The following is a 20405-nucleotide window of genomic DNA, read 5'->3' on the forward strand; positions in this document are numbered from 1 at the left end:
TGAAAGAACAAACATTAGGCATTCAATGATAAAATGTGTTACAAAATTTAGTTTGATCATATACGTACACAACATATAAAATCTTGGAAGGAATACAGCAGAATGTTAGTGATGACATCTGGGTGGTGGGAATATGAGTAATTTTATTTTCTGTATTCTACTTATTTACAGTTTCCACATTTTCTATGATGCACATGTATTAGTTTTATAATCAGTTTTTTAAAAGTTAGTCTGAAAGAACTAATGTTTAAACAGGAAACTAAGTCTTATGTATTTCTGTTGTCACAATATCTTTATTGTGGTCTCTATTTTCTTTTTAATGAATCCCTAAGTAATAGGAATTGCTGCTTTTCATTAAGAAGTGACAAGCTGTAAGGGCATTTTCACAACAGTAAATACCCTACTTGATCACAAAGCTCCGTGTGAGGCCCGCACACACTCCGGCTTTGTAAAGAGTAAGTTTTACCAAAAAAGTTGTGAATGAAATTGGCCACTTACCATCTTTCAGGAAGGTCTCCCAGATTACCGGAGTCACTGTGTGTGGTCAGACTAGAACTGTACTCCAGCTATACGTATAGCTCTGAGGTGTGATGTTTTTGTAGGATGAAGGTGAAAGGCAGAGGGATCACCTGCTTCCTGGTGTACTTTGCTGTGACCTGCCTGGTGGCCGCCCCGGGGGGCGGGGCCTGTCCTCGCCGCTGTGCCTGCTACGTGCCTGCAGAGGTGCACTGCACATTTCGGTACCTGACCTCCATCCCAGACAGCCTCCCGCCCAACGTGGAACGGATCAATTTAGGGTATGGGGGGGGCCTTGTCTTGTCCTCTTCTCAAGGAAAGACTGATGACGTTGGTGACTTGTCCCCAAAACACTTGTGACTTCGGGAGATCAACCACAATTGTTTTAACAATATTTCTCTTCTGAAATGGGCACATGAGGATCTTAACTTTGTTAGGGGCAATAAGAAATTTTTTCCTGGTAAACTTTTACTAGGAGAAAGTTATTCTAGAACCTGACGTCACTCTTGGTAGTGTGGGAGGCCCATGATTACAGAAAAGCTTCATTCTAGCTACATTTGCTGGAAATAATATAGCTCCTGTTAAGAATTAGGGTTATGCTATAGCAGTAAGAAATGACAGGACAACTGGAAGTGTCCTCCTATATGTAAAAGACATGTATGAAAAGTTGGCTAGATCCTTTTTAAGGCCCTTGGACTTTTTTCCATACAACCCGACTTATTTAAAATGCTTTTTAAAGTGCATACCCAATTAAACCTGCCAAAAGGCAACTATATTTTAAAGGTTCATGACAAACCGTGTGTATGTGTGTGAACACACATGCAGTTGGACTCAGCATCATTTATCGGACGTTAGTGAGCACCTACTCTGTGCCAAACACGATGGGTGGTACCAGGGATACAATGATGAACAAGATACATTATTCACTTCTAGAAACCATAATTAAAGGGAGCAGACAGACGTACAGTCGGTACAATTTAATAAGAGTCATAATAGAGCATATATAAGAGCCTTGAGAGCAATCACTAATAACAGCTACATTAATTGTGTGCTTACAATGGCTTCTTAACCACTACTTTACAATGATGAATTCCACCTGGGAGAGTGAGGGGCCATGTCGTCCAAGAATGGGCTGGGTCTTAATAGTGTTCACAAATAGAGAGGCATGGAGTCAAGGGCACTCCAACCCGAAGGAACAGCATATACACAAAGGGTTGAAAATGAGAAGTTGCATGTTCCAGGATTGAGAATGGGTGATTGTAGCGGAGACTGCGAGGACAGGGTAGAGGTCAGACCTTCTGTGGCATCTGATGAATTTCAACAGTGCTTCAAATACCGGATCATCTCCTTAGAGCACAGAGTAAAAAAAAAGGAGGCATTGGGTTGTGTGTGTGTTTGTTGGTTTTTGCTTTGATATGTGAACTTTAGTTGACTGGCTTAGCTTATGCCTAGAATGACGTTTTTATTTCAGGTACAACAGCTTGGTTAGATTGATGGAAACAGATTTTTCTGGCCTCCACAAACTGGAGTTACTAATGCTGCATAGCAATGCCATTCACACAATCCCTGCTAAGACCTTCGCAGATCTGCAGGCCTTGCAGGTGAGACCGCTGGGGAAGGGGCAGGTCTGAGAGATGAGCCATACCTCCCAAAGCCGCCCGTTTATAGAACCCAAAACTCAACACTGTAAATCAGAAGGAGACAGCAAGGGAGAATGTCAGAGAACTGATTTCTTTTTAAATGCAACAATAAATGGAAATTAGGATAATAAGAAAATTCCGAGGCTAGTTTTCTCATACCTCAGGCTAATAGGGAAAAAAAAAATTCCCAGGGATTACTAAATCTTTAAAATTTAATCCTGAAAGTCTACTTCTAGTCATGTTCATCTGAGAATTGAACGTGGTTCCCAAAAATAATTGCTATCTTAGATAGAAGTTAGCTTTCTATACAGAAATATACGTTTTTTAGTTTCACTTTATTTACTTATTTATGCCCTGCCTTGTTCAAAAAAATTTTTAAAGTTATGGGGACTTCCAGGAATGCATCAAATATTGTAAGAATGATCACTCCAGCGGTGAGGAAGTCAAAGGTAACACAAATCTAGGGGTGAGGACACAGTGCGCACAGGGAAACGCAGACACGAGATCAGTGCGTCTGCTGTAAGGGGACTTGAGGCTTCTGAGAAGCTAACTCACAATTTAATCAATAAAAAATAAAACACTGTTCAGGAAAAGCACGACCACATCTAATTTTAAATCAGAAAGAAATGTCTCCCAAAGCTCCTCATAAATTAGCTACAGTGTAATAAAGTAAAACAAGTCCGTCACATCCATATAAATGATAAAATGCCAGTGTGCAGACAGCCTTTTGACATCGTCTCAGGGCTGTGTAAAGCAAGAGAATTCAGTCTAGGTACGTGATTCTGTTGATCTGGCTTAATCTGGCTTTATTTGGAATACATGTCTTCAGGGGATAGGATGGAATATGTATCGTTCATGGAATTCCCTGCACATATTTACTCTCTTGACCAAGTTCTCAATAGACACTGAGGAACATTGAGTTTGAGGCTGTACTTCCAGGTAATATACGCGGCGAAGCTCTGCTATGTTGCCAATTTATTCTTTGTTTATTAGGGAACTTGGCATTCCAGAAAAGCATTCTTACCAGATATGACAGATTAGGTCCAAATCAGGAAAATATGATGAGAAATCATTGTTTTTAACTAGCATTTCTTTTTCTTTTCTTTTTGGGAGAAAGAGTACGTTCAACTAGTAACTGGAGAATACCCACACACTGCTGAAATATTAAAAAATCATTTTGATTTCAATTCAAGATCAATTAAAATTATATTACTCATAAGAGCCAAAAAGTGGAAAACACCCCAAAAGTCCATCAGCTGATAAATGGATAAGCAAAATGGGTTACATGTATACAATGGAGTACTATTCGGCAATAAAAAGGAATGAAGGACTGATACATGCTACAACAGGGATGGGTCTTGAAGATATTAGGCTAATTGAAAAAATCTAGACACAAAAGACCACATATTGGAAATAAATAATTCCATTTATTTTAAATGTCAAGAATAATCAAATCCATAGAAACAAAGTAAATCAGCAATTTTCTAGGGCTAGGATGAGGGGGAAATGACTGCTAATGGGTATTGGTTTTTATTTTGGGGTGATGAAAATTTCCTAAAATTAGATAGTGGAGATGGTTGCACAAGTGAACATACTAAAAGCCACAGAATTGTATACTTTAAAAAGATGAATTTTATGACATGTGAATTATATCTTAATAAAGCCACTATAAATGTGAAAGATAAATTAAAATCAATATATTTCTTATGAAAAATTCAGGTTCAAGAAATCTTAAATTTACTAGAAATAAAGATATTTTTTAAAAACCTTGTTGTGGAAATTTTCAACCACATACAAAAGTAGAATAACGTAATGAACCCCAGTGTAGCATCGCCCGCCTTCAACAGTTACCAACACTTAACAGACCTTGTTCCATGTGCCCCTCCGCCCGCTAGTTTTCCACGTGATTGCACTGTTTTGAAACAAATCTAAAATATCATAACGTTTCATCTGCAAGGACTTCAATACATATCTCAAAGTTAAGCACTTTCTTTAGAAAATAACCACAATATCATTATTATATCTTAAAAATTTTAGCAATAATTCCTTAATATCAAATGTTCATGAGTGTTCTCATTTTCCTGATATTCTCATATTTAATTTGCAACTAATTTGTTTGAGTTAGGATGCAAACAAGGTACACACATTGCCTTGGATTAATCTCAACATATGTTTTATTATTGATATGCTTTCCCTTTGACGATAATTCCTTTGACAAAATAAATGAGCTCTTGTTTATTCTTAGGTCTTAAAAATGAGCTATAACAAAGTGCGTAAACTTCAGAAGGATACTTTTTATGGCCTCAGGAGCTTGACCCGGTTGCACATGGACCACAACAACATTGAGTTTATAAACCCCGAGGTGTTTTACGGACTCACCTCTCTCCGACTGGTGCACTTGGAAGGAAATCAGCTCACCAAGCTCCATCCGGATACATTTGTCTCTTTGCGCTACCTCCGGATATTTAAAACATCTTCCATTAAGTACCTGTACTTGTCTGATAACTTTCTGAGCTCCTTCCCTCAAGAGATGGTCTCCTATATGCCTGATCTGGAAAGCCTTTATCTTCACGGGAACCCGTGGACCTGCGATTGTCATTTAAAATGGTTGTCTAACTGGATACAGGAGAAGCCAGGTATCTATACTGTTTATTTTTCTGTCCTAATTAAATAGAGGAAACCTGCCTGGAAGTGTTTTTCAGTAAGCAGGGAGGCCAAGGTAATTTAGCCAGAAAGAAGATGAAGTCTAAAGAACAATTCAGTGACAGTGAATTCTCTTAATTCATCAATGAATTAATCGTTCATTGTTTCAGGTCAACCATCCAATCATGACTCTGGGCTTTTGGCAAAATTGGGAAATAAGAAATGTTTACGTGTCTGTTACCTTTCCCTACTGACCATGAACCATAAAAACCATTCCCTCTTCTCTTCTTTTCAGTCACTCAGTCAGTACCTATTTTTTGGAACTCTATTTAAGGCCCTGTGCTCGGGGATGGAAATACCAAGAGCACCGTCTCTGCTCTAACCATGCTTCTGGTGGTTACAGAGAAGCAAATAGACAACAGAGTGGGAAATGTGCTTTGATGGGGAAGTAGAATTTGCCATAAAGAGGGCAAGATCCATTCAGTTAACAAGTGGTTACCGTAAACCCAGTATGTGCAAGAGGCCACAGAGGACACATGGATCCAAAAATGAACAGGAGAGATTAAGGTCCTTGCCTTTATGCAGCTTATGTTCTTGTGCAGAAAATGGGCATACAACTAATTGCACTATTAATTACTAATTATTTCAATTAATTAAGTCCTTAAGATAATGACAAAAGGAGCCTATTGATTTTGGCATCAAAGAGGTGGTCGGTTACTTGGGAAAGAGCGATGGGAGCTGGAATGCCGTGCAGGGAGGGAGAGGGGGGAGGCAAGGCCGTGATTGACTCTTGGGAGAGGTTCGGCTTGAGATGAAGGAGGAAGGGTGGCAGCCAGATGGAAAGGTGCAATCACACAGGACTCTTCAAGCATGAGAGACTTGAGCATGTTCAAGGTGAGAAGAGAGTGTTGACAGGGAGAAGGTGACAACACTGCAGAAGGAGCAGATCGTCAATTGAGCAAGTCCCCTGAGAACAGTGGAGGGCAAGAGATCCAGCCATGTGAAGAGGGATTTTCCTTAGGAGTGGGAGGAAAAAGGAGGACTAGGTGGGCCCAGAGGCAGGGGAGTTCCTGGGTCTGGTGGAGGAGAAGAAAGACGTTCTGGTCTGATGGCTTTTCCTCCTGAGTGAAGTTGTAGAAGACGTGACTGAGGAGGCTGCTAGGAAGGGGTCAAGGTCAGAAGCTTGAGAAAAGTGGGAAAGGCTTGAAGTTGCTGCTGTGAAATATATATAAATTTATCATGTGTACAGATTTATATACAATCGTATGTGTATGTATGTGTGTGTGTATATATATATATATAGTCGGTTAATATAATTAGTCAAAGAGCTAATCAAAAAACGTTAGCTGAACATTGCGAGCTACTTTAGGCCAAGAGACACCACCTTTGCTCTCCAAGAGTTTAGAATCTTTTAGGTAAATATGCTAAACACATAAGGACAATAAGGCTGTGAATGAAAAACATCAAAATACATTCATTGAAGATTTAGTTCTGTAGGAGCTCAGAGTCAGTAAAAATTACTTCTGCCTTGATGAAAAAGGAGGGAAACTAGGCTGGGGCATAAGAGATACATTGAAGGGAAAAGAAGGAATAAGAGAGAGAGCAGGGAGGTAACATGTACCCAGTCTGTGCTCGACATTGCGCTGGATGCTTTCTATTTAATCCTCACTTTGATCCTCAATTTACAGATAAAGAAACTGAGGCTTAGAAAAGTTAGGTGTCTTGGGCAAGTCATTTAGATACTTTCTGCCTCTGTTTTCTCACCTGTAAAATAGGGATAATAGTAACTGGAAAAAATAATTAATACATAGCACAATGTGTGACACAAAGCAAGCAATAAATGTGAAGTATTATCATGACGTTCATGGCCACCCAGGTCACACAGCTCGAAAGTAGAGAAGGAGAAACTCACAAGTCCAGACCTTTTATTAATATAAATAGCTATGGCAGTATTTGTGTGTGTGCAGACAGTGGTAGCTATACCAAGACTGCCAGCTGGTTGGCTGCTACCGAAAACACCTTCACTTGTATGACACCTCTCAACTTATAAGTTAAAATGTGGGAGGCATATGGCCTTAGAATTAGGCCTTCCTTCTCCTAATCTTTCCCGAGCATCCATTGGCCAGGGCTGGGGACATACAGATGAACAAGTACGGAGCTTACAGTCTTGTGGGAAGACAGACAACTAGACAAGTCGTTCTAATAGTGGGTGATGAGGGTACAACAGAAGTGGAAGGTTCCAGAGAACATAAAGCAGGGAGCCCCCCAGGAGCAGTACTGTCCCAGCTGGTCCTGAAGGATGTAAGCGGGTAGGCAGGGGTGAAAGAGGGCATGTCAGACAGCAAGTGTACGGGAAGCAGAAGGAACAGCATATGCCAGATCCTAATAGGGCATGGCAGGGTTGAGGAATGGAAAGCACTCTGTGTGACTGGAACCTAGTGTGATGGAGGGAATGGAAGTGACATGATCAGATTTGCATCTGAAGTAAAATACCTGGTGTATGGGGTCTGCTAATTCTGGTCCAGGAGCTAGCAATAAGAAGCATACCAAGATGTGAGCATAATTCGGTGCAAGTCTGCCATCTTCTCTGCTATAGCAAGGTCTGAGCCCAGGATTCTGATAAGTCGGTAAAGAGTCACATCTGCTTGGTAAGTGGGATCAAGAAGAGCCCCTTCTGAGTGCACAAAGGTTTTCAGGCTTGCCAGCTACCTCCTCTGCATAGGTTTAGATTTTAAAATTTGCTGAAGAAGGCTGAGTAGCCAGACATATGTGGCATTACCTGGCATACTGACGTACATACTGAAGGGTTTGGAGTCCTTGGTCAGAGGGACTTTCTTAAGCCTCTGAGAGGAACTGTGCACATGTGGGAAGGTGATTTGACCCTGTCCAGCCACTCTGGCAAATGAGATCTTCTAAGAAGTACAATGCTTCCTTTAAATGCTGTGTCCAGTGTGTGACATGGGAGCTATTACATGGAACAGCACAGAAGTCCCTGGCTGCATTTTGTGTAAGGTAAAACTCTAGACCTCTTATCAAGTATTTCAGTGACCAGCCATTTTAAATAGGCTCACCAGAGTGGTATTTTTAAATGACCAGGTATGTGATATCTGAATATCTGAAAGAGGAGGTGTCTATGATTTAGAAAGGCTTAGCTGGTCCTAGTGCTATAAGACTTGCAGGCATCTGACTTCCCCAGAATGTCAGACCTTTAATGGGCTGCCCCATCGCTTGGGCACAATGTTCTCCCCTCCCCATTAAACCCGATCCTCCTCCAGTGAGTCTACCTCAACCAATCCAGTTACCAAAGTCAGACTCCTGTGTCTTCCTTCACTCTTCCTCTCAATCACCCTCCATGTTTGACCAAATCCCCACCTCTTATTGACTGGTCTACCTGCCTCATTATCTCCTGCATCCACCTGTTTCTCTCCATTCCTATGGCGACTAAGCTAGACCGCCCAAGATTTCTTGTAATTCAGTCATTGTTCTTTTGGATAATGGAAAGAAACTTAGGTTTTTAATGATATGCAAAGACTTATTAGTGATAATTTATCAAACAGGTTGTCTTTTAAAGGACAATGAAGTTCTATGACTATTAAAACATTAAAATGAGGAGATAGAACTAAACTACTGTTAATAAAAAGTGACTAACACAAGCATATCATTTTGTTTCCCTAGATAAGGAAACATTCATTCAACTAATATTTACTGAGTACCAAATATGTACCAGGCACTTTCTAGGCATCTGAAATACAGTAGTGAACAAGACAGACAAAACCCTTGTGCCTATGGATATAATATTACAGTAGGGTATAGAGACAATATCTTTTTCAGAAATTAACCCAGAGACAAAAAAAAGTAGGAAACTTTCTACTAAATGCTAAAATTTCCAAATTATTGTTTCAAATTCTAGCAAAAGCTATTTCTTTATTCATAAAGAGGCTACAACTGGCAATAATCCAATTATCATTTTTTCTAGATATAATAAAATGCAAAAAAGACAGAAGTCTCTCCAGTCCTCAGCAGTGTCCACTTTGCATGAACCCCAGGACCTCTAAAGGCAAGCCCTTAGCTATGGTTCCAGCTGCAGCTTTCCTGTGTGCCAAGCCAACCATTGACCCATCCCTGAAACTGAAGAGCCAGACTATTCCGGAAGACAGCGGTTCTGTGTCCATCTCTCCCCAAGATTTCATGGCACCTTTCGGCTCCCTCGCTTTCAATATGACAGATCAGTCTGGAAATGAAGCTAACGTGGTCTGCAGTATCCAAAGGCCCTCGAGGACCTCGTCCATTGCATTCACCGAAGGAAATGACTACATCATACTCAATACATCGTTTTCAACATTTCTGGTGTGTAACATAGATTACAGTCACATTCAGCCAGTGTGGCAAGTTCTGGCTTTGTACAGTGACTCTCCCTTGATACTAGAAAGGAGCCACTTGCTCACTGAAACACCACAACTCTGCTACAAATATAAACAGGCGGCTCCTAAGCCTGAAGACATCTTTACCAACATAGAGGCTGATCTCAGAGCAGATCCCCCTTGGTTAATGCAAGACCAAATTTTCTTGCAGCTAAACAGAACTGCCACCACACTCAGTACATTGCAGATCCAGTACTCCAGTGATGCTCAAGTCACTTTGCCAAGGGCAGAGATGAGGCCAGTGAAATACCAATGGACCATGATCTCCAGGGATAACAATACTAAGCTGGAACGCACTGTTTTGGTGGGTGGGACCATTGACCTAGACTGCCCAGGCCAAGGAGACCCCACCCCACATTTGGAGTGGCTTCTAGCTGATGGGAGTAAAGTGAGAGCCCCTTACGTTAGTGAGGATGGACGAATCCTAATAGACAAAAATGGAAAACTGGAGCTCCAGATGGCTGATAGCTTCGACACAGGCACATACCACTGCATCAGCACCAATTACGATGATGCGGACATTCTCACCTACAGGGTTACTGTGGTAGAGCCCCGCATAGAAGCCCATCACGAGAATGGGGCTCATCATACCATTTTCATTGGTGAAACACTTGATCTTCCATGCCATTCTACTGGTATCCCAGATGCCTCTGTTAGCTGGGTTCTTCCAGGAAACACTGTGCTCTCTCAGTCCTCAAGAGACAAGCAAATTCTTAACAATGGCACACTAAGAGTATTAAAGGTCACCCAGAAAGACCAGGGACATTATCGTTGCATAGCAGCCAACCCATCAGGGGTCGATTTTTTGATTAACCAAGTTTCAGTCAAAACAAAGGGGGAAAGGCCAGTGGAGCATAATGTAGAGACAGATGGATCTGGACTCGATGAACCCAATCCCATCACTCATCTTAAGGACCCGCCAGCTGTACAACTCCCTACATCTGCTCCGATGGGAGCTGAGGCTGGAAAACAAATCTTGAGCACAAGTAAGAGGCACAACTATTGGGAGTTAATACACCGGCGGCGTGGAGATTCAACAAACCGACGTTTTAGGGAGCAGGGGAGGCAGTTCCCTCCCTCTGCTCGGAGAATTGACCCACGACACTGGGCAGCACTTTTGGAGAAAGCTAAAAAGAACACTATGCCAGAGAAGCGAGAAAATATCACAGCAAAACCACCTCCACTGGTCACTCAACTCCTGAAAATACTGGGTGAGGAAGGAGACTCTTCAGGCATGCCTCCTCCAGATGAGGAGTTGACGGTCCCAGCAACTAACGCTCCCTATGTTCTGGCTGTGAGGACGGTGACTGCTGATTCCAGAAAAATATCTGATAGCCCTGTGACAAATACAACTGCTGGCCCCGAAGCCTCCCCAATTGTGAGTCCACAAATACCACCACCTGAAAAACCAGTAGATCTCAAACTATCTGCTACTATTAAAACTACAGTCATGTCAAAGAAGATAAACCCAACCACATCAAGCAACAGGCAAAGCACAACCAGCCAAAATTTACCTACTGTCTTTCCTCTACTACCTGAAGCAACTCAATTTCAGGATGCTGACGACATGGGGAGAAGAGAGCCTTTGCAAAGTGCGCCCCCAACAACAGTGGGGACTATGATCAAAGATGTGAATATCAAAATGCTTAGTAGTGCCCACAGCACAGCTGATAGATTCTTAGGGTCAGTAAGTGCCACAGACAGTCATCAGACATCTGTGATGGCAGTCGGTGAACCCAGGAGCAATCACTTCTATTCTAACATTACTCTTAGCACCTCTAAGCCCACTTCAGGCCCCCATGCTGCTGCTCATTCTCAGTTACAGAGTCCTAGAAACAGCACAACTAACATCCCACTACACAGACGCTTTGGAAGAAGGAGGAAAATTTGGGGCAGAGGGCGAATTATCAGCCCATACAGAACTCCAGTTCTCCGACAGCACAGATATGGCTTTGTGAGGCCAACATTCCGAGGTTCTTCCGAAGGAAGCACCACTGCTTTTCCAGCCCCAGAGCTCAATGTGGTGTGCCCATCCTGTTCTCCCAGAGGAAGGCTCACCACTGCTGCAGCAGCATTGGCTTCTCCAAGTTCTCCCCCAATCACCCTCCCCAAAGCTGAAATTGCCCGAGTCACAGCAGAAGAGTCTACAACTCTAGTCCACAATCCATCGTTACTGTTTGAGAACAAATCAGATGTAGATACTGAGAAAACAACACCCACAATGCAATCTTTCAGTGCAGAAAGTACCCAAGTGACTCCGACTGGTGCAGTCATGACTCATGCCCCATCGTCCACACCTATGGAAAAAACTCACATAATAAATACTGGTCACCCAAGTGCGTCTAACACCAGTGAAGCTGAAAGAGATTCAATGATTGTTTCACCACTTCCAGCCCCCACCACCAAGCCATCTACGCCTCCTACTACAGCCATTACAAGATTTTCAAGAAGGAAAATTCCCTGGCATCAGATCTTTTTAAATAACCATATCCGAAAAGAGAGGTTAAAGAATCAGCATAAACTTGGTTCACAAAAAAACACAGCCATGGTGCTTCCTAAAAAATCTCCTGCTTTACCCACAGAGAAAGTTTCCCCCTTCCATTTCACAACACTCTCAGCAAATGTGATGCAAATTCCATCTATAACATCAGCTACAGCTCACCACAATACCAAAACACAGAGTCCCATAAGCCTCCCAACACTGAAGGAGCTGCCCTTCCCACTCGTTTACCGTACACTTCCCAATGTCTCAAGCAAAGAGTCAAGTACAGATTTCATACCAATGCAAACAGCCACAATGACCAATCCTCCTACTGCCCCTGCATCTGTCATTGTCAATAAAACCAAAACGGCCAGACTCAGGACACAAAAAGTACAAAGTGAAAAGGAGCCTCAAAAGAACTGGAATGACCCAAACCCCAATCCTGGCCAGAGTTCTGGCTTCACTACATCCACGGCTGTGACACCTCCTGTTCCAACCGCAGCTGAAACTTCAACCAAGCTCGATGTCTCTGCTTTCACTCTTCCCCCCCTAGAAAACACAAAAGGAATTTCAAGCACAATTGGTCTTCATCCAAGAACGCTTAATCTGACAGATGTAGTTGAAGAGCTACCCCAAGAGAGTCCTCAGACTTTGAAGAGCACAAGTGCCTCTGAAACCTCTTTGTCCAGCAAACTGCACCAGTGTACCAAGACCAGGAACACAATCATTAGACTCTCTACCATGCCCCCATTCCTGAGCAGCAGTGCCACTCCAATGTTAACTCCTACCTCCCCTCCCTTGAGTAGTCAAAATGCAGTTACAGACCACATGGCCACCCTGGTTTCCAGGATGGTGACAAATACAATGGTCAAGCCGCATGGATCCTCAAGGCACAACGCTAATCCACAGCAGTTAGCAGCAGAGGTTGCAACATCTCCCGAAGCTCACCCAAATGCCAAGTTCACAATTGAAACCACTCAGGTTATCTACTCTGATCTGTTACATTCTACTCCTGTGCCAGCACTAATAAGAGTTAAACCACAGAACTCTAAATTAACTCCCCCTCCCTGGTCAGAAAACCACTTTTGGCACAAGTCACACCCAGAAATTGCTGAAAATGGCAAAAAGCCAGCAGTGAGCATGTTGCCGGCTCCAGGCTTCCCACAGGACACCACTCATGCTTCCAACTGGGATACACAGAAGACTGCAGAGAAAAGTAGCTTCAATAAGACCCCAGCTCAAAAATTAACAACTTCTGAACACTTTCCCTTTGATTCTTTATCTAGGAATATATTTGAAAGGCCCAGAATAGTTGGTGGAAAAGCAGCAAGCTTTACTGTTTCGGCTAACTCCGATGCCTTTCTTCCTTGTGAGGCTGTTGGAAACCCCCCACCCAGCATCCACTGGACCAGAGTCTCATCAGGTATTTGACACTGTTTCTTTACACTTAGTCTTTTTTAGCTGTCAAACAGGAGAAAGACTGTGTTATGTTTCAAGGTTCCACATCCAAAGAATCAACACCACTTTCAGATTTCTCCGGGATACAGAAACTGTTAATATATTTGCTGCGTTGCTTTTTCGCTCATTAGAAAGTTTTAAAACACATGTTAATTAAGAACATTTTTTGAAATGCTTTGAAAAGAGATCCAAAGAAATATGATTTGAAAAAGAGAGAATGGTCATTTTGTTGAACCCTCTGGCTTTTAGATTAAAATTATGAGAATAAAAAAATTCCAGAAACAATTTTAGCAATCTGAAGGCTAGGTGTCCTAATTTTAATTTGAAACACATTTGTTCTCAGTAGGCTAACAAAAAGATAGCTTTCCTCTTGAGACTTCCACTTAACAATTTATGTTTTTCTCCTTAAACTTTGATGACCTATGGCTATAAATTTCTTTCTTCTTATCAGGACTTGATTTGTCTAAAAGGAAACAGACAAGCAGGTTCCAGGTGCTCCCCAATGGCACCCTGTCTATCCAGAGGGTAGACATTCAGGACCGTGGACAGTACCTATGCTCAGCATCCAATCCGTTTGGCACAGACCGCCTTCATGTCACCTTGTCTGTGGTTTCCTATCCTCCCAGGATCCTGGAGAGACGTACCAAAGAGATCACAGTCCATTCTGGGAGCACTGTGGAATTGAAGTGCAGAGCTGAAGGTAGACCGAGCCCCATAATTTCCTGGGTTCTCGCAAACCAAACAGTGGTCTCAGAGTCATCCGAGGGGAATAGGCAGGCCCTGGTAACATCCGATGGAACGTTGGTCATCCACAATCTCAGCATTTATGACCGGGGCTTCTACAAATGCATGGCCAGCAACTCAGCTGGCCAGGATTCACTGCTGGTTAAAATACAAGTCATTGCAGCCCCACCTGTGATTCTAGAGCAGAAGAGGCAAGTCCTTGCAGTGACGTGGGGTGAAAATTTGAAGCTGCCTTGTACTGCAAAGGGAACTCCTCAGCCCAGTGTGCACTGGGTCCTCTCTGATGGCACCGAAGTGAAACCATTACAGTTGATCAATTCCAAGTTGTTCTTATTTTCAAATGGGACTCTGTATATAGGAAACGTAGCCTCCTCCGACAGGGGCGCTTACGAATGCATTGCTACCAGCTCCACTGGCTCAGAGAGGAGGGTGGTAATGCTCACAGTGGAAGACCAAGAGACCATCCCCAGAATAGAAGTTGCATCCCAGACATGGACTGAGGTGAATTTTGGAGACAAATTACTACTGAACTGCTCAGCCACTGGGAAACCCAAACCCAAAATAATCTGGAGGCTACCATCCAAGGCAGTCATCGACCAGTGGCACAGGTAAACCACACCTCTGTGTTGAAATGATCTTCTTTATCTATTTAGCTGCACAACTTCTCAAATGGAAAGGGATGAAGTGAGGCTAGCAGTGGTTTTAGAGAGCCCCAAGACTCTGCCCACAAAAGCAACTCTCTCCGAAGAGACCTAATCCTTTTGAGATGAATGTAAAATAATAAATTATATAAAAACCAAGCTTCTTACATGCCTAACTCTTAGGGCCAGCTTCTTACTGAGTTTACACAGTTAAAAGCAGAATAAAAATCTCATTTGCTTCCATACTTGTGACAGTTTTCAAAGGGTAACTGTGTAAATGTATTCACAATCTCTCTATCAAAAAAAGGAGGGAATTTTATAATGCAACCAAGGTCCTGGAGAGACATAATCCATTATTTCACTTTTTGGCATCTCCTATTAAACATTTTAAATTTTAGTATAATCTGTATTTTTTTTCCTATTCTAAAATTGCAAAGCACTTTATGAAAATCGCAACATTAAGACCTTCACAAAGTGAAATGTATTCAGGACCTCCATCACTCTGATGCTGTCAGACACATACCTGCATATACTCACTTTCCCTAATGCGCTGTTTCAGGAATGCTAACATTCACTTTTGTCTGGTTTTCAGTATAGATTAAGTCCTATCTTTGAAAAGAAATAATTATAGCTTGTAAGAGTTACATTTACATAACTTTATGCAATGATTTTCCATAATATGACAAAAAAATGGGAATGAGCATTTCCATCTCATATATTTGCTTATTCATTAATAAAAGATATTCATGCAGGAAAAATTATACATAATAGATGTGAATTTATACTCGTGCTTAGAAGTTGAATAGATTTTTTTCTAGTGTCACACTATAAGCTGGTATTGAATGTAGTTAATGAATTTAATTTGTGATCTTTAATCCAAAAGTAAATGTTAATTTTCAAGTTTTTCAAAAAAACAATCATCAAAATTACCTGACCAAATGTTAAACCGAAATTTATTTAGCTTTAAAAGGAAATGCTGAGTTATGAAATGTAAACTTTATACATCCCATGTTTACATTTATGTACTATACATATAACTATTTATGACATCAAGTATTTTCAATGCTTTATCAGTTTTTGCATTTAATATTTTAATACCAGCATGTCTCATTTTTTTTCCTTCAAGTAATTAGAAGCATTTCATTAATGTTCAATGACAGTTCTCTTTTCTGAAATTAACACGTTTAAAATAAATTTCAAGGGCCAGCCCCGCGGCATAGCAGTTAAGTGCATGCGCTCCGCTACTGGCGGCCTGGGTTCAGATCCCAGGCGTGCACCGATGCACTGCTTGTCAGGCCATGCTGTGGCAGCGTCCCATATAAAGTGGAGGAAGATGGGCATGGATGTTAGCGCAGGGCCAGTCTTCCTCAGCAAAAAGAGGAGGATTGGCATGGATGTTAGCTCAGGGCTGGTATTCCTCACAAAAAATATAAATAAATAAAAAATATATTCCACAGCACATGGGGATGATTCTCATTTACCTGGAGACTGCCCATTATTCTGTGTAATTTTGAATACAGTTTCACTACCCATGCAGAAAGCAATGCAAGAAGTGCAGAAGGCATTATACTTGTGATAGGAATAACAGACAAAGTTCAAAATTTAGGTGGTAAAGACAAGGTCCAAAACATTTACCGGGAGTTAAGTCAGTTTTAGAAAATGGAAATCTTTTATCAAGAGGTATGAAAAAATGTAAGAGAGTCTTAAAAAGTTAATCCCAAAGAAGTCTAGAGAGTGTTCTAAAACAATTAGCATCTCAGCATGAATCTTGACCGGCTATTCCAACAAATCCTTCAGAGTTAAATAGCAAAGAAACTAGGTCGGCTGTTTGTTTTTTGTTTTGGAAAAGTACTTATGGAACACAGCAGACTCAGAGCACTACTGGTCTATCTCCTTCACTTTCAACATATATGACCTGTGTGCCAGCACAGAATTGTTTTCTCTCCTTTGGAACTTTGGTCATCATGACCCGGGAGCTCGTTAGCAGCGCAGAACCTCAGGCCCTACCCAGACCTGCTGAATCAGAGTCTGCCCTCTAGAGAGACCCCAGACGAAACACAGGCACAAGCAAGTCCGAGCAGCACTTCCTTAGAAAGACTGCAGATGCCTGCCTGTGCGTTAACCTTTACAAAGAATTCTATTTCTTTTACTCGGGGAAAACTTCTACTTTCAAAAGTCAATTCTCTCTCTTAAAAACATCAGTTTATAAAAAGCAGCAACTACAGCTATGTCTCTTCCCGTATATTACAACCTCCAGATGCATCAGGTTTTGGGGTGGGGGAAGGTCACTCTAAATCAATGGTTCTCAGAGTATTCCCCTTCCAGTAGCATTAGCATTGCCGAGAACTTGTTGAATAAGAAACTCCGATTCTGTGTTTTAATAAGCAGTGTTCTTACAAGCCCTCCAGGTGGTTTTGGTGCACGCTAAAATTTGGGACTGGTGCCCAAACTTGTTCCTGAGAGTCACCTGGGAAGTTCGTTGCAACGGTGGGTTCGCAGGTCCCGGCCAGATCAATGGAATCAGAAGTGCTGAAAAGTGCAGCCAGGAAAGATGCCGCTTAAGTTAGGCCCCAGGTGAGCCTGAGGCAGGTGATGAGAGGCTGCCCCGAGAACCGAGAGGTAGAGCAGCGGGTCTCAGACGACTCGGCTGCACGAGGGAATCATCTGCAAAAGTAAGAATCCCGATGCCGAGGCCACACTCCACACCAATGAAGTCAGGCGTTCTGGAGGCGGGACCCAGGCATCAGCATTATTTTATACAAGTGATGTCAATGTGCACCCAAGTTGGAGAATCAGCGCTCTCAGAAGGCATCAGGAAAGGACAGCAGGTGGCAGGGTGAAGGCAGGGCTCGAGAGCCAGCCCTGGGACCTGAGCCTAGCTACCAAGTCTCTCTAAACATCAGTTTTTTCAGCTATACAGCAGGGGACTGCTTAAAGATTAAAAAATAAATGCAAAGCACCTGGCAATTCCCATCCCTCTAAGTGCATCCATTAGGATGATTTTAGCCCGGTTAACATGCCAGCGAAGTTCCTTCCAGACTTGAGAAAAAATAAAAATAAAAGAACCAGCACCAGCACCTTTTGTAATATTGTACAATACCCTCCACACTTCTTATGATGTTTGCTGGAGAATAAAAAAGGACTTGAGGCAGTGTGACTCAGTTAGCAGTTATGCAGTTATGCACACTTTTCCCTCCAGTTTTACCTACCTACTTAGGAGAAAAACATACCTGTAGATTTTCACCTATGAGTCTTCTTGACCGTGTTTTGAGCACCAATCTCCACTGGTCTTTCCACCAGGAAAGATCTGCCATCTGGTGGTCCAACATGGTAATGGCGGGCTGTGTAGCGGCTTCAGAGAGGAAACTGGTGTTGCGCACAGTTCAATGCAGCCACCAGACTCGCTCTCCAGCTGCCCGCAAAGGACAGATGAGCCTTACATTGGTGTTTTCTCTCTTTGTAACAAAGTAAAACTTATTTTCTAACTAAATAATTGTTTTGTCACTAATATCTCTTTAAAAAGTATAATCTGGCATCTTTTCTGAGCAAGTAAATTTGTATGAAATTTCTTTACTGATATACATCGCAAAATGATCATTTGTTACGTAAAATGGTCAAGAAAGTCATGTGTCTAGGAAACCAATATTTCTAGCATTCTTACCATTAAATTTTTTTTTAAATCACCATGCAAAAGAGATTAATTTGAAGTCCATCTGAGAAATACTAGTTTGCACTAAATTTCGTCTTTTAGCAAATAGCTTAGAAGACAGTAAATAAGCTAGTGCTGATTTTAATGTAACTGCAACAGTTTTAAGAAATGTCCATAAAGCTAATCTTGTGCAAATAAGACAATCCTCCGCCCCTGCCCCTTGCTAATCGCTGCAGACTCAAATCAGTGTCTTCTCTCCTAGAATGGGCAGCCGAATCCATGTCTACCCAAACGGATCCCTGTTCATTGGGTCAATAACAGAAAAAGATGGTGGTGATTACTTGTGTGTGGCGAGAAACAAGATGGGGGACGACCTGATACCGATGCACGTTAGCCTGAGACTGAAACCTGCCAAGATTGACCACAAGCAACATTTTAAAAAGCACGTGTTCCACGGGAAAGATTTCCAGGTCGACTGCAAGGCTTCCGGCTCGCCAGTGCCTGAGATCTCCTGGAGTCTGCCCGATGGAACGATGATAAACAATGCAATGCAAGCTGATGACAGTGGCCGCAGGACCAGGAGGTACACCCTGTTCGACAATGGAACCTTGTACTTCAACCAAGTTGGGGTAGCAGAGGAAGGGGATTATACTTGCTATGCCAGGAACACTCTCGGGAGGGATGAAATGAGGGTCCACCTAACAGTCGTAACAGCTGCCCCTCGGATCAGGCAGGGTGGCAAGACCAACACGAGAATCAAGGCTGGAGACACGGCCGTCCTTGACTGTGAGGTCATTGGGGAACCCAAACCAACAATATTTTGGTTGCTGCCTTCCAATGACGTGATCTCGTTCTCTAAGGACAGGTACACGTTTCATGCCAACGGGTCTTTGTCCATCAATGAGGCAAACCTGCTCGATTCTGGGGAGTATGTGTGTGTGGCCCGAAATCCCAGCGGGGATGACACCAAAATGTACAAAGTGGACGTTGCCTCCAGACCTCCACTAATCAATGGCCTGTACACAAACAGAACTGTCATTAAGGCCACAGCCGTGAGGCATTCCAAAAGACACTTGGACTGCAGAGCTGAGGGGACGCCGCCTCCTCAAGTCATGTGGATCATGCCCGACAGTATTTTCCTCACAGCCCCGTACTACGGAAGCAGAATCACAGTCCATAAAAATGGAACCTTGGAAATTAGGAACGTGAGGCTTTCGGATACAGCCGATTTTATCTGTGTGGCTCGGAATGAAGGAGGAGAGAGCATGCTGGTGGTACAGTTAGAAGTCCTGGAAATGCTGAGAAGACCAACATTCAGAAACCCATTTAATGAAAAAACAGTTGCCCAGCTTGGAAAGCCCACGGCATTAAATTGCTCTGTTGATGGAAACCCGCCACCTGAAATCATCTGGATTTTACCAAACGGCACACGATTTCCCAATGGGCCACAAAATTCTCAGTATCTGATAGCAAGCAACGGTTCTTTCATCATTTCTAAAACAACTCGGGACGATGCAGGAAAGTATCGGTGTGCGGCAAGAAATCAAGTTGGCTATATCGAGAAATTGATCATATTAGAAATTGGCCAGAAGCCAGTTATTCTGACTTACGCACTAGGACCAGTTTACTGCATCAGTGGAGAATCGCTATCATTGCACTGTGTGTCTGATGGAAGCCCTAAGCCCAATATCAAGTGGACTGTACCAAGTGGTTCTGTAATAGACAGGCCTCAAATTAATGGAAAATACCTACTGCATGAAAATGGCACCTTAGTCATCAAAGAAGCAACAGCTTATGACAGAGGAAACTATGTTTGTAAGGCTCAAAATAGTGTTGGCCATGCCCTGATCACTGTTCCAGTAATGGTTGTCGCCTACCCTCCCCGAATTACAAATCGCCTACCCAGGAGCATCCTCACGAGGACCGGAGCGGCCGTTCGGCTCTACTGTGTTGCCCTGGGGGTCCCCAAGCCAGAAATCACATGGGAGATGCCTGACCACTCCCTGCTCTCGATGGCAAACAAAGGGAGGACACATGGAACAAGGCCTTTTCCCCCACGAGGTACCCTAGTCATTCAGAATCCTCAGCCCTCCGATTCTGGGATATACAAATGCACGGCAAAGAATCCACTAGGTAGTGATTACGTGACAACTTACATTCAAGTAATCTGACATGAAATAAAACTGTTTGAACAAAGTCAACATCTGGACA

At 42.5% G+C, this 20405-nt stretch overlaps 1 protein-coding gene across 1 annotated transcript; it reads left to right on the forward strand.

Moving 5' to 3' along the window:
- The first annotated feature begins 603 nt into the window (after positions 1–603).
- On the forward strand, positions 604–20365 carry IGSF10 (immunoglobulin superfamily member 10). Its single transcript, XM_058550922.1, has 6 exons — positions 604–797; positions 1988–2117; positions 4402–4792; positions 8776–13125; positions 13612–14512; positions 18457–20365. The coding sequence occupies exons 1-6, from the start codon at positions 604–606 to the stop codon at positions 20363–20365; spliced, it is 7875 nt and encodes a 2624-aa protein (XP_058406905.1).
- Positions 20366–20405: the final 40 nt, after the last annotated feature.

This window comes from Diceros bicornis, chromosome 2 (genome assembly GCF_020826845.1).
Source record: "Diceros bicornis minor isolate mBicDic1 chromosome 2, mDicBic1.mat.cur, whole genome shotgun sequence".
Classification (NCBI taxonomy): Eukaryota; Metazoa; Chordata; class Mammalia; order Perissodactyla; family Rhinocerotidae; genus Diceros; species Diceros bicornis.